We start from the raw sequence: 14,533 nt of genomic DNA on the forward strand, positions 1-14,533 counted from the left end.
GTGACTTATCATAAGATGAAAGTATAGTTATCAAGTGCTTATTTCATCATAATGACGCAGATTTTTCACACATTTTGACACCGTCAGACAAGATTAGTTGCTTTACTACAGACTCACGTTCAAAACAGTTTAAGATAAGTGAGACACAGAGCTTTCAGAACAAAAGGGAAGACTAAAGTAGACATCCTTTCCAAACTTCAATAGGGACGAGATTGTTGCAGAATAGAACTGGACTGCTTTTTCCTCAGAAGCACAGGCTCGACTTCACAAGAATGAGTCGCACCACTCTTTCAGACACTGTGAGCAAGCACCTGCTTGTTTGGAGTTGGCACCACAGGTATCCTTGAACCACTCGGTGAACAGCTCGCCTTCCTTGCGCAACAGCAAGAACTGCCCCAGGACTGCATACGCCTGCATTCATGAAAATACAGGTTATGGTTCAGTTTAGCCTTTGCCCCGAATTTTAAACTTGCTTATCTTCATCATCATAGTCGTGTCAGTGAAATATTTACAGACAAACACACACATTAGGCGACCCAATCATTTAAAATGCACCCAATGTAGCATTACAACAATGATGCCATGTTATCTGCCACTAGGCCTATATGGAAACTGGTGGGCGTATATGCGCTGCAGGATGTAGTTCAGGAGCAGCCTAGCCTACTCACTTTGTCGAAACCTTGATCTTCAAGTTTCTTTCCCAAAACTTCTCCGACTCCAGACAAAGCATTCACGGGTTTGTCACCCATCGGCTCAGAGACAAAGTCCTTGTGTTTTTGCGATGTAGTCGACATCTCTATGCTTCCCAGCCACGTTTCTACTCAGTCAATGGCCAATGTCTGAAAAGTAGTTCGTTCATACACACACAGACACACACACACTCACACCTTAGAAAAATGGACAGAGCAGCGCTATGACTATAGCCTATGTTCAAGTCTAGATCTGTGCTAACTATAATGCTTGACTTAAAACACCAACTTGGTCACTTCCTTTTAATATTTGTCCTTTTGTGTGTTCGGCCTAAAATGTCCAGCAAGATTAAGGCTAGACTGTATTCCATTTCAGATATTTGTTAGGCTAGGCCTATTTGACATTTAAGGGACACCTGAACCAGTTTGATTAGGATAAGGTGTCAGCTGTCACGAGAAACGCTAATTGGCCAATTAAGACTAGACCCATGATTAGTCTGGCACGCACTTTGTAGGCTATTTAACATTGAACGCTCCTCACACATGGCAAGTCTCGGGTATCTTGAGGTGCCTGACTGACTGAGCTTACAGTCTCTGAATGATGACATTTAAAAAACATTTTCACTATGCACAATTCTCCTTACCCCTATGCAACATACCAATTGCCATCATGCCATTTCAGGTCATATGGTGCATTTCACGCGATGTTTTTGAGCAAACATGCACGCTAAACATTTGGACGCGCTTAGGCCAAGCAGTTTAAATGCCCGCAAACCACGGCACGTATGGAAGACGCTTGGTAACGATTGTCTCGTTTTACACCATGGGATTGTACATACTTGACTGCGGTCCGTTGTATCTCTAGCCTGTAAAAAAACCCTTCCAGTTTGCTTTTCCTCCAATAAGAGTCGAGGACATTGGCTTGTCTGCCCCTCGTTGCACACTAACTATAAGGGGTGTGTCACAAATATTCTGGCTTTCTGCAAAGTCCTCCGTCGTCCAGAGACTGGCAATTAACTGTCTCCTAATCCTGCATCCGTCCTCGATTTGCGACGTGAGTTGCCTCTCAAGTCATGGCCAAGCCGCTGACCGACCAGGAGAAGAGAAGACAGATCAGTGTCAGGGACATTGCAGGGCTCGGTGATGTCGCGGAAATAAAGACCAACTTCAACAGGCATCTTCACTTTACACTGGTGAAGGATCGCAATGTTGCCACCCCAAGAGATTATTACTTTGCCCTGGCACATACCGTCAGAGACCACCTGGTTGGAAGGTGGATACGCACCCAGCAGTATTACTATGAAAAGGACCCAAAGGTAAAAGCTAAATCTTTTCCTGTTCGTGTCCCTGTCGAGGATAGACAACAGGAAGTATCCTGCTATCCAGGGTCAGGTTGAAATACTTGCATGCTTGCATGCCATCAGAACATGAAATGACAGATTAACAATTTCACGCCTGGGAAAAGATTAGTCATAAATGTACGATCATCTAAAGTTCAAGGTCTTGCTGTCTAACATAGCAAGACTATGCCCTGTTCTGTATTTACAATGCATGCAATTTGTATAATCAAATACATGTCTAATGTCATGTGCAGTAAGTTGTCAGGCAGTGAAAGCTCTTCCTTCCCTTTTGTTTTGTTCCTCCACAAACGTGTAGTTAAAGTAATGGACGAGAAAATATGTTTCATTATTTATCACGAGGATGATGTGGGCTACTTGTCATGGCTATTCTCATGGAACAGGGATCACCAACATTTTCTGTTCAAAGGGACATTTATTTTGACCAGAAATGGTAATAAATCTGCCTGGGGCCAAATATATCCTAACCATTTAAAAGAAATCAGCCAAAACATCTCTAACTTTATTAGCCTCAGACATATGGTGTAATCACCATAGCCTACTCTTGCATATAATGCTGTATTTTGCACTAGGCTATAATATTTTCACTGTTGACTGGGGACAGCTTGAAGCTTAATGACAATATGAAATTGTTAGAAATAATATAAGAAATAAAGTTCCATTTTTTAAGAGGAATCCAGGGTGCCACTAGAGGGGCACTGGAGGGCCGCATGTGGCCCCCGGGCTGCAGGTTGCCTACCCCTGCAGTAGAGATAGTCAGGTGTTAAGCAGAATATCTGATATGTTTGCAGATAAGTATGTCTATGGGCTCTGTGTACAAGCCTACTTGAAGTCGGCAAACCAGTTTCCTGTTCGTTGATATCGTTGTCAACAGGCACTTGAAGACGAGTGTTTTGTACCAAAATGTGTGCTCACCGAAAATCCTTCCCTCTTTATTTTGCGCAGCCACTGGGGCTTTTAGGGAAAAGATGGAAGCTGTAATCACTTTTCTAATCACTTGACGCCGAGTGTGAGCGCTGCACACAGCAGTGGCACACGGCACGGCAGTACTCCTTAAGACATTAACACTTGCGAAAATTATGTTTCCTACGTTTTGGTGCTATACTAAAGCACCAACATCTCAGCCTGTTGACAGCCATGTCAACGGACAGGAAACGTTTGCCGACTTCAAGTAAGCTATGCATAGAGCGCAGAGCAGAAGAGGGGAGCTAGGAATGTTGTGTTAGATTGCCATGAGCACCTGGTATTAAATTGGTACTTTTAATCCAATGTCCTGGCTGTTATGTTGCTGCTGGCTCACAATGACAGAGAAGTAGAGGAGCCACAGGCCAGATATATCCTGCAGTGCAAACAAAGTGTTGGGCTGGAGCCAAAACTAGAGTCCAGGAACTCCACTCCACTGCAGCCCCTGGGCTGAATTTCCTGGTTGGGTTAAGTGACGTAAATGCATATTGCACAGGCATTAGGAAATCTAAACTTTCAGGTTCAAGCCACATTTAGTTTAAAAGTCCTTCAGAAGTCTCTGAAATTCTCTGAATAGTTGTGTTTCTCCTTAAACAATAGCCATTGTGTAGCACAAATCATATGAATGCCTTTTGATGACAAGACAGAAGAGGTTGTTCTCTTTTTTTGTCAGTGTGTCATTCCATGGCATGATTTCTGCAATATATCCAAAACAAAATGTAAATAGAGTATTATTTCTGTTTAACAATTGAAAATACACTATGCACCTTGATGTCTTTTCTTGCAATCTGCAGCGAATCCACTACCTGTCTTTGGAGTTTTATATGGGTCGGACCCTTCAGAACACCATGATAAACCTCGGCCTCCAGAACGCATGTGATGAAGCAATATACCAGGTAAAAGGGCACACCTGTGTTCACATAATAACATTGACGTATAACTTCCGCAGTTGCAAGTCCATTTATGTTGCACAGGTTCATGTAAGATTCTTATGATGAAAGGTTCTTATGATGATACGGTTCTTATGATAAGTCAGATTCAGTTTGAAATTGTTAATTTAAGTGAAAAACATCTTTTTAAAGGAGGTAACAGTGTTTGTTGAGGATTTGATAATAGGGTTTATGTCTTCAACTTTCCGCCCTTTTAGACTCACTTACCTACTGCATCCCGTCCTTCCCCAATGTTTAATGAACTACAATTTGTTGAGCATGCTCTCTTGTATTGATGTATATGAGCACAATTATTATTTGGACTTATTTGAATATATTGGAAGCAGCAAATCGGCTGTTGAATATTCTTAAGCTGTAGTGCAATTCCCAGCTCCTGATGTATGTCTCAGTTGTGCTTGTCATGGTTTTGCATCTTAGTTTCCTCAAAACCCTGACACAATGAAGTTGGTGACAGCCCCATCATCACCACTACAACTACCACACACACACACACACACACACACACACACACACACACACACACACACACACACACACACACACACACACACGCACGCACGCATACTCAGAGGCCTTGTATATTTAGAAAAACAGAAAATCATATCCTGGTTCAAAAAACACATCGCATTTGTCTTGACCAGCTTGGTTTGGATCTGGAAGAACTTGAAGATATAGAGGAAGATGCTGGGTTAGGCAACGGAGGACTAGGGCGTCTTGCAGGTAAGGGATAATGACAAACAATGACAAACAATACTATTAGTTTGTATATGTATTTCAAATATGTGTACCATATGTATGTTTATGTTGGTAAGTGGTTATTCTCGATATGCATCCATCTTGCTCAATCTGTTTTTGTGCACTTTTGCCACAGATACATACTTGCTTGATATTTCAGTATGCCTTTAATCCCACCCGCAAGCTAAGCGCTTCCATAGAACAGATATAGATGTGATTAAACCTCTGATCTGCAGCTTGCTTTCTGGACTCCATGGCCACCTTGGGTCTGGCTGCCTATGGTTATGGGATCCGCTACGAGTTTGGCATCTTCAATCAGAAGGTTACCAATGGCTGGCAGGTGAGATATGGGGATACTACCAATTCTACCAGCTTTACAGCTTTTCAGAGTACATGTATAAAAACTAACCTGGAAAAAAGTATTGCGGTTTGACTAAATAAATTAAAATTCTGGTCATTTGAGCTACCTTGACATTAAGTATTTATGCCCCAGGTGGAGGAGGCAGATGATTGGCTTCGCTATGGTAACCCTTGGGAGAAGGCCCGGCCTGAATACATGTTACCTGTGCACTTCTATGGCCACGTGGAGCACACTGCAGAGGGGGTCAAGTGGATCAACACTCAGGTGAGTCCGACCACCAAAACAAATCTTTACTCATCGTGACCGGCTTTACTCAGACTCCCAGTTTGGTCTGTGAAAGAAAGTGTCGTTCTGAAGAGGTCAGTAAATTCGAGCATGGTTCTGTCACAGGGCGCATAAAGCAAGGTGCTTATTAAGACATGGTTGGGGGAGTGTGGTGTGACGGGCCTGCACAGAGCCCTGGCCTCAACCCTATCAAACACTTTTGGGATGAACTAATGCAGTTTGCGAGCCAGGTCTTCTCATCCAACATCATCCGTGCCTGACCACACAAATGCTCTTCTGGATGTGTGGGCAAAAATGCCTATAGATTTACTGTGAGATGTTATAAAAGTTCCTGTAGGTAGTAGTCAAGTGTCAATATTTTTGTCCGTATAGTGTATATAAAACAGACTTTACAGACTTTTCCCACATGGATGTAGACAGAAGTTCCTAATTTAAATGATAGGCAAACATTGTTAAACTAAAGCTATGGTGTGCCATGTGGGCACATTGAGTCGTTCAATTACAGATAGATTTTGCCTCATATTAGCTTTAGTTAGACTTTAGACTTTGCACTTAGTGATGAGCTAATGAATGAATGAATGAGTGAATTTGACCCACTGCACTAGGACACTACTGAACTACTTTGCGGGCACTTTCCCTGTGGTTTGTCGGGTTTCATGTTTTGACTGTTGCTTATGTGACTAGTGCTTAAACAGCTGTTGTCTATTAATGCCTCTAATACTTTGTGTTGCTGCACTCATCACATTCCAGGTTGTTCTGGCCATGCCCTACGACACTCCTGTGCCCGGATACAAGAACAACACGGTCAACACCATGAGGCTGTGGTCAGCCAAAGCACCCAACGACTTCAACCTGCAAGAGTGTAGGTCTCTGTCTCTCTGTCTCTCTGTCTCTGTCTCTCTGTCTCTGTCTCTGTCTCTGTCTCTGTCTCTGTCTCTGTCTCTCTCTGTCTCTCTCCCTCTCTCACACACACTCATGTTCAGCTCCACAGTCTAGCAAACCCACACGCAGCACCAGTCACATTCCTAACACCTTTTTAAGCCCCGTCTGTGTCAGAGACCAGGCACAGCTGATAATAGCACACGCTGTTGTTATGGCTGGCTATCTTTGGAGAGTCAATTGACCTCATCTTCTCCTGTAGCAGTCCCTCTAGTCAATCAGAGTGAATGGTTCAATCCAAAAAGGAAAGCTGAAATATTTGCCAGATAATTTGACCACAGTTTTTTTTGTTGTGAAAACACATCACAAGATGGCAATTTCAATAAGGTGTGACATAATATCAAGTGTAGATCCTCAAAAAGAAGTACTGCTGAATGTCAGTGTTCCTGGTGTATTACACTGACATTATATGTAATATCAGTCAAGATAGGTGATGCAGAAACCAAATGGGTGTGTTTATATATGGAAGGGTCATTTGGGGTGATGGCTACCTTAGACTGTGTGTGTGTGTGTGTGTGTGTGTGTGTGTGTGGAATACCAAGCAGTGCCAGTGTGTCAGCACAATGCCCTTACCCCCCTGGCTTACAGACCGGAGGTGGCTCCGTGCCAAGATCCCCACGGATACACTACACAGGCTAGCTAGTGAGGTGGCGTGTTTTGAAAAGCTGACGCGCACGGCAGGGCGCGCTGCCTTACACTGTGTGTGTGTCGCATAGAGTCTCCCACGTGTGCGTGCACAGACACACGTACACACGCATGGATGATACTGTACAACAGTGTGCAGGCAGGATGCTTGTGGTTTGAGATTGCAGACAGTCACATCTATGGTTCCTCACAAGTGTCACAACACAAGGTCAACTTTGAATTAAATGGGAAGATTTAGATGCAGTGGTTTGACCCTTTTCATTGACCCTTAATCATTATGCATAACTCTTTTAAATGTTATTGCTCTTTTCTGACAGTCAATGTTGGAGACTATATTCAGGCAGTGCTGGACAGGAACCTTGCAGAAAACATTTCCAGGGTTTTGTACCCCAATGATAATGTAAGTCTACCATACACTTCTGTTGTTGTTACATAATGACTGTCATCATGATTCACTGTCAGAGAATTGGTGGGTTTGAGTGGCGCACAGGAAGAGTTTATGCATGTGTTAAGCTTGTAAGTTGAGCTTTGGGAAGGGGGTGTGGGGTTGGGGTTGGGGGTGGTGCTTTTTCGACAGTAATGGCCAAATAAGGACGTGTCACTTCTGCTGTGTGCTACATGTATCTGCCGTAGCCACTGACCACAGATTCAATATCTATTGCATATGCAGCACTAGGAACGCAATGCAAATACTGTTTTCCCCAAGAGACTCAATTAAGTGAGCCGTCTCCATTAGACACGAATGCTTTAGTAGAACCAGTCAGCTGTGTTGATGGATATGAAAAGCCTGTGCTAAAAATAACCATCATGCATTGTTATAAGGGTAGTTTGGGTGAGCAGCAGCGAGTTGTTTATCTGGCTGTTGAATAATTCTGTTGTAATGTGCAGTGGTAATAGGAGAGGACAGGAGGGATGTTATTTTAGGTCAGCATCAAGACAGCACCACATGCATTTGCTGAATTCACCAGCATGGTGTGAATGGAATTCAGCAAAAGGATTTCTTTAATATACACAGTCCTTGGAACAGGGATTCTTGTCTTGGTTATTGTGCTTACGTTCTAAAATCAAATTAAGCTGAGTGAATGGTGCCATAGTAGTGCCATTATTCAATTTAGAATGAATGTGTTTATTTGTGTGCATACACCTTATCAAAGAAGCTTGTAACTAGTGAGCGTAACATTGCATAGGGAAATACTCAGTGGCTTGGCTCTTAGTGTGTTGTTTTCTAGTCGATGGAAGAGATTTTCCTCACACGGTTAGACGCTGGCAGTTTTGTGGTTGCCATGGCATCCGTTCCCACGTGATAACGTCTTGTTTTGTGTGCTGTAGTTCTTTGAGGGGAAGGAGCTGCGTCTGAAGCAGGAGTACTTTGTGGTGGCCGCCACACTGCAGGACATCATCAGACGCTTCAAGTCCTCCAAGTTTGGCTGCAGAGACCCAGTCAGGACGTCTTTCGAGACTTTCCCTGACAAGGTGAGGATCGGCTATCTCCACCAAACCATTAGTATCTCTCTGTATTTAAATCTTCTGGCAGTGTTCGATAGCTAGATATGTACCAAGACTGTGTGTAGTCTTGTACCTGTAGTCTAGTCTTGTAGTATAGTATGTAGTATGTAGTTTTTTATATTCCTGTGAGTTGTGTTCTTAGTAGTATTTTTATGTTGTTGTCTGAATCCTAGCCTTTCCTTGTGACAGTTGAAGTAAGCCTTTGGTGTGAGTGCCATGATCCTCTCTGCTTCCTCAGGTGGCCATCCAGCTGAATGACACCCACCCAGCCCTCGCCATTCCAGAACTCATGCGCATTCTGGTGGACGTGGAGAAGCTCGACTGGGACAAGGTCCTTTTGAGTGCTTTTTACACACATGTTTGAGTAGAGATAGAGATCACTTTGTCATGATACATGTGAGGCTTATATTCATGTTAATATTGGTTGCACAAAACGATTTAAAAGAAATACCATGGCAAAAAGCAGAGCAGCTCTTTTTAGCACCGATTCCTAAACCCTACAGACAAGCAGCAAGATGCAGAATGAACTTCTCTAAACTGCAACCTATAAAACAGTGACCAAGTTCCTACATACCAGCTAACAATAGACCAGTATGCAGTCTTTCAGAGCAGACATTTCTGCTTTGTCATTGTGGTGCAAAAGTTTTTAACCTAAAGAGGTTTTCAGTTGATGGTACAGATAAGCCTGTCATCTATCCATCACAATAATGGAATGTGGTATGTGTGAATTGGTGTTTTTTTAGGATAAGCAGCTGTATGCGCCACTGTTAATGCCCAAGACAAATTTTCCTTCTGGCACAATAAAGTTCATCTTATCTTATCTTATCTTATCTTATCTTATGTCTAGGCATGGGAGATAACCACCAAGACATGTGCCTACACAAACCATACTGTTCTTCCAGAGGCTCTGGAGCGATGGCCTGTGGCCATGTTTGAACTCCTCCTGCCTAGGCATCTCCAGATCATCTACGAGATCAACCACCGTCACCTGGATGTAAGTTTGGGACATGGCTAAAACAATGCGTCAAATTAGCCTTCACTGTTAACAAATGAGACTACCGAGTGACTGAAATGATTAGGTGGCAAGTTATGTCATGTTAATGGAAAATGGTGACCATATTTTGCATGGGTTGCGCTGTTTTTTTTGTATTTTCTTTTTTAATAGAAAATCAGAGAGCTGTTCCCAGGGGACATGGACCGCTTGCGAAGGATGTCCCTGATTGAGGAAGGAGAGCCCAAAAGGATCAACATGGCTCACCTATGTGTAGTGGGCTCCCATGCGGTCAATGGAGTAGCCCAAATCCACTCAGACATCGTCAAGAGCACTGTGTGAGTACAGGACCGCTTGAGCACTTTGATACGAGTCCTGTCTTTTCACCGTTTCAGTTTGAATGTCTTATCTGCCATGTTGTGTGTGTGTGTGTGTAGCTTCAAGGACTTCTATGACATGGAACCAGAGAAATTCCAGAACAAGACCAATGGAATCACTCCTCGCCGCTGGCTGTTGCTGTGTAACCCTGGTCTCGCTGACCTCATCACTGAGGTAGGCCAGAGAGACCTTCATGGCCGTTGCATCTGTATAGGATCACAGCAGGAAATGATCACAGCAGTTTGACCTGTATTCTAGAATGGATCAATGATTCTGTTTTTTTGTTTTTGTTTTCACACAGAAAATCGGAGAAGACTTCACAACTGACCTGTTTCAGCTCAAGAACCTGTTGGACTTCATCGACGACGAGGCTTTTATCCGTAACGTGGCAAATGTTAAACAGGTGCCAGCCCTGTCCTGTCTCCCATGACTGAATTTACAGTTTCAAACGCTTAATCACTGAATTCACTTTTGAATGGAAAAAAAAGTCATCTGGCCTTGCTCTGTTTTGGTCCCATGCAGGAGAACAAGCAGAAATTTGCAGCGTATCTGGAGAACGAGTACCATGTGAAGATCAATCCAGAGTCCATCTTTGACATCCAGGTCAAGAGAATTCATGAGTACAAGAGGCAGCTCCTCAACTGCCTGCACATCATCACGTTCTACAATCGTGAGTGCATTTAACCGCGTTGGACGTGCCACTTCTTTATATTCAGTGCTATCGTCCAGCCTCGGGGGTTGAGCATTTCAGCGTTTTTGTGTGACTTCCTGTCCAAAGTCATTGGGGAGAAAACTGCCCAAGCATAAAATGAGACCATTACATCAACATTACAGCGGTAAGAATCCGTCAAGCATGTAGTTGGTGGGTATTTGCTGCCCTCTGCCTGTGGGCTTAAGAACTGCGTCATGTGTTCTCAGTGATGTCTCAATGGGTGCCTCTCATTCAGCGTTTATACGTCCTCCCTCGCTCCTCGGGCCTCGATCCTCACTGATCTACATAAAGACAGATAGAAGAAGGGATAGACTATCCCATTGTTGCCGCCCCATCATTCTTTATGTACATCAGTGAGGATCGAGGCCCGAGGAGCGAGGGAGGACGTATAAACGCTGAATGAGAGGCACCTTACGGGTAACATAGGAAACCCTCATTTCCTTTGAAGACATTTTCAGATTTGTTTCTTTTTTTGTGTAGGCATTAAAAAAGATCCAAACAAGGTCTTTGTCCCAAGAACAGTGATGATTGGAGGAAAGGTACGCTTGTGCAGTGTCTAGAACTTTGTCAGCATAACAATGCCTCCGTTTGACATTGAAAAGTCTTGAAGTAGCAACTGTGCGCTCCAACTCTTCATCCTGTGCCCTCTTGTCTTGTCACACACAGGCTGCCCCTGGATACCACATGGCCAAGCTGATCATTAAGCTCATCACTTCAGTGGGGCAGGTGGTGAATAATGACCCGGTGGTGGGAGACCGGCTGAAGGTGATCTTTCTGGAGAACTACAGGGTCTCGATGGCAGAGAAAGGTGAGTGCCGAAGGCAACATCACACACACACACACACACACACACACACACACACACACACACACACACACACACACACACACACACAGACCTCAAGCTGTTACAGGTGCACATTGGCTATTCATGAGACATATGGAAATGTCTTCCATCTGGCTTTTCCACTTCAACAACTCCAGCATATATAATAACTGTTTCTCCTCCTCTGGTGTCCCTGTAGGAGTTTTAGTAAAAGCACACATAGTGGAGCATACATGCTAGAAGCTAATGGACTGTTACAGGCTTTGAACAAGGGCATTGTGTAAAGGTAGGTGTGGGGATGGTTGAGGTAAAGAGGGGGTTTAGTGTTAGTCTGGTTAACACGCAGACCTTATGAATTGAGATTGAAAGTGGGTCTGGAAAAAGTTCAAGGGCGTAACTAACAGTAAAATGAAACTTAAATTGGCCGATTAAACTCTTACCAAATAATTTCAGAAGAGCAGCAATCTTGTAAATGAAGGTTTTAAATGCAGTTGTTTACTCAATTCCAAAGAAATACACATCCATGTTGAATTAGCAATTGTATTTGCGTGCCTGGCTTTTAGGAACATTGGAAATGGGCTTCAATGGCCTATTGGCAGAGCAAATCTTAAATTTGTCAAAGGTTCGTATGGGTGTTTGCAGGCTAGTTCCGTGTTTAAAATCTAGGCAGTTCAAACCTTTGGGAACCTCACTGTAACTGAAAATGTTTCTTTACTCAATGTATCTCTCTCTCTCTCTCTCTCTCTCTCTGGTCTGCCTTTCATTCTCATTTTCAGTGATCCCGGCGGCTGACCTCTCGGAGCAGATCTCAACAGCGGGCACCGAGGCCTCTGGGACGGGCAACATGAAGTTCATGTTAAACGGCGCCCTCACCATCGGCACCATGGACGGAGCCAACGTGGAGATGGCGGAGGAGGCGGGCGAGGAGAACCTCTTCATCTTCGGCATGAGGGTGGAGGACGTGGACGCCATGGATCAGAAGGGGTGAGTCTGCCCCGGCAGTGGCGCAACTGGCTGGGGCACCTACACCGTACGCCGGCGACCCGGGTTCGATTCCCGCCCCGTGGTCCTTTCCGGATCCCACCCCGACTCTCTCTCCCACTCACTTCCTGTCATACTCTCTACTGTCCTGTCCATTAAAGGCATAAAAAGCCCAAAAAAATAATCTTAGAAGGGGTGAGTCTAAGCAGTGACCACATCAGTAGTTTACTTTACCATCATGCACTAAAATTCAGTCTCAAGAATGTTATGTGTATAGTAGTTATTCAAAGAGGATTACTGCAGACAGAGATTGTACGTATCGCTAGGAGCTCAATCCATGAAAATATGAGAGCAGAAATCCATACTTAGTGTATTGTAATGAAAAAAATATTGAAAACTTTTTTCAATATACTGATCTCTCATGCATGCCCTGCACAACTAAATACTGTCCTGTATTAGTAATCATTTCTAAAATCATCTGTGCAGATATAACGCCAAAGAATACTACGATCGATTCCCAGAGCTTCGACTGGCAATTGATCAGATCAGTAGTGGATTCTTCAGCCCCAAAGAGCCTGAGCTCTTCAAGGACATGGTCAACATGCTGATGAATCACGACAGGTATGAGCATTTGATCAAAGCGTCCATCCAATTTATTGTTTACATGTTACAGTCTAGTAATTCAACCTGTATGGTAATTTATAAGTAAATGGCAACAACATGTTGAGCTGAGATGTTGTCCTATGGATGAAAAAACTGTTTGATATGTCAGTGAAGTTTGATTGATTTTTATTTTTTAAAATGTGTTTGTTATTTCCAGATTCAAAGTGTTTGCCGATTACGAGGCATACATCGCTTGTCAGGAAAAAGTGAATGATCTTTACAAGGTATGTCACAGCGGCATGACGACCAATGCAATGTGAAAGCTGTGAAGACTCAGAGTAGGCAGCCTGGTAACCTGATTTAGCAGCATTACCATTTTATTTAAAAAGCTGAGCTGTTGTTGGTCCATCTTCGTGTGTGTGTTATATGAAATAAACAAAGAAATACTCTTCCTGAAATACCTTCCTAAAGTAACTGTTTGAATAGGCTCCATTACTCATTTATTCACTGTTTGCCTGTTTTGACAGTTACAAGCAAATGCAGCATTTTAAAATATCCGTCTTCCTGAAATGTTTTGCAGAACCCAAAAGAATGGACCAAGGTGGTCATCAGGAACATTGCAGCCTCCGGCAAGTTCTCCAGTGACCGCACCATCTCTGAGTACGCTAGGGAGATATGGGGTGTGGAGCCGTCCGACGTCAAGATCCCTCCTCCGAACGAGCCTCGCATCAGCGGAGATGCCTGAACTGTGACCCCTACGCTTCCTCCTCTTCCTCGCTGACTTCATTCATCACTCCATCCGTTTCCCCCCGTCAGCCCAGCGAGTCGATCATTAACAGATCCAAAAGGCCTGTCTGAAAAAAAGTTGCCTTACTGTATTTAACCTTTTCTTGTTCTTTAACTCTTAAAGATAATGCACCTTAACTCCATCCTGTGCCCTTATGCTGTGGGTGGCTGCCGTGCCTCAATCTTTTGTATATCACCCGTCAGGCCAGACATATCGTGCAATTGTACAAGCTATACATTAGGGATCATTATGAAATTACGTGAGTTGTCATATTGTCCTTGGTGTGAATGTGAATGTTAAAGAAATGATTCAGATGTGCAAAAAGCAATACAGTAAATTAAACAGTAGTAGTGAGAAGGATCATGTCTCTGTGTGGATGTCAGTTGGATTTCTTATCCATTTAGAGTCACCGTGAATTAGGAAACCTAAAGTCCAGTTTCTATACCAAGGGATGTCATTTGTGATGTGTCAGGAGTTTGTTCTTAGCGGTTAGAGTCTACTATCTTAAACACATGTGGAAATAACAATGTTTGGGGCAGCTCAACAATGTATGAAGCATTTCTAGGAATTACTGAAAAACAAAACAGAATCCAAAACATCAGCATTTCATGTTCAAGTTTTGTGCTATTTGTGCTGTGCATGATCTATAATGATCAGGTAAACCCCAAAGCTACCTTTACAGATGCATATGTGTCTATGAATTGAATGCACAAAGTCTTTAAGGCTGTTTGTCCCTTCACCTGAACAAGTACTGTATGAAATCATTTTGATATATTAAAAGGTCAGATTTAACACTGATACTTAAATAAAAACTTAAAGATTAA

At 43.3% G+C, this 14,533-nt stretch overlaps 2 protein-coding genes across 6 annotated transcripts; one reads left to right on the forward strand and one right to left on the reverse strand.

The window, feature by feature from the left end:
* Positions 1-88: 88 nt before the first annotated feature.
* LOC134063702 (barrier-to-autointegration factor-like) lies at positions 89-2,025 on the reverse strand. 5 transcript variants are annotated; one of them, XM_062519371.1, is made up of 3 exons: positions 1,939-2,025; positions 669-839; positions 89-411 (listed from the first exon to the last, which is right to left on the reverse strand). In XM_062519371.1, exons 2-3 carry the CDS (start codon positions 792-794, stop codon positions 265-267), a joined length of 273 nt encoding a protein of 90 aa, XP_062375355.1. In that variant the 5' UTR covers positions 795-839; positions 1,939-2,025; the 3' UTR covers positions 89-264. The 5 variants fall into 5 exon arrangements, with proteins under 5 accessions (XP_062375355.1, XP_062375354.1, XP_062375352.1 ...); XM_062519370.1 differs by lacking the exon at positions 1,939-2,025 and adding an exon at positions 1,529-1,749; XM_062519368.1 differs by lacking the exon at positions 1,939-2,025 and adding an exon at positions 1,349-1,515.
* Positions 1,645-14,533, forward strand: pygb (phosphorylase, glycogen; brain). Its single transcript, XM_062519361.1, has 20 exons — positions 1,645-2,005; positions 3,805-3,906; positions 4,602-4,680; positions 4,932-5,035; positions 5,189-5,320; positions 6,092-6,203; positions 7,243-7,325; positions 8,255-8,398; positions 8,670-8,762; positions 9,279-9,425; positions 9,597-9,760; positions 9,860-9,974; positions 10,102-10,203; positions 10,323-10,470; positions 10,993-11,051; positions 11,179-11,320; positions 12,115-12,322; positions 12,806-12,940; positions 13,140-13,206; positions 13,503-14,533. The coding sequence occupies exons 1-20, from the start codon at positions 1,763-1,765 to the stop codon at positions 13,665-13,667; spliced, it is 2,544 nt and encodes an 847-aa protein (XP_062375345.1). The 5' UTR covers positions 1,645-1,762; the 3' UTR covers positions 13,668-14,533.

Source organism: Sardina pilchardus, chromosome 18 (assembly GCF_963854185.1).
Source record: "Sardina pilchardus chromosome 18, fSarPil1.1, whole genome shotgun sequence".
In the NCBI taxonomy this organism is placed as follows: domain Eukaryota; kingdom Metazoa; phylum Chordata; class Actinopteri; order Clupeiformes; family Clupeidae; genus Sardina; species Sardina pilchardus.

Coding starts and splice junctions, on each gene's coding strand:
- LOC134063702 (XM_062519371.1), bottom strand. CDS start 794: ATGTCGACTACATCGCAAAAACACAAGGACTTTGTCTCTGAGCCGATG. Junction 412..668: donor AAGATCAAGGTTTCGACAAA/GTGAGTAGGCTA, acceptor TCATGAATGCAG/GCGTATGCAGTCCTGGGGCA.
- pygb (XM_062519361.1), top strand. CDS start 1,763: ATGGCCAAGCCGCTGACCGACCAGGAGAAGAGAAGACAGATCAGTGTC. Junction 5,321..6,091: donor TCAAGTGGATCAACACTCAG/GTGAGTCCGACC, acceptor ATCACATTCCAG/GTTGTTCTGGCCATGCCCTA. Junction 9,975..10,101: donor TCGCTGACCTCATCACTGAG/GTAGGCCAGAGA, acceptor GTTTTCACACAG/AAAATCGGAGAAGACTTCAC.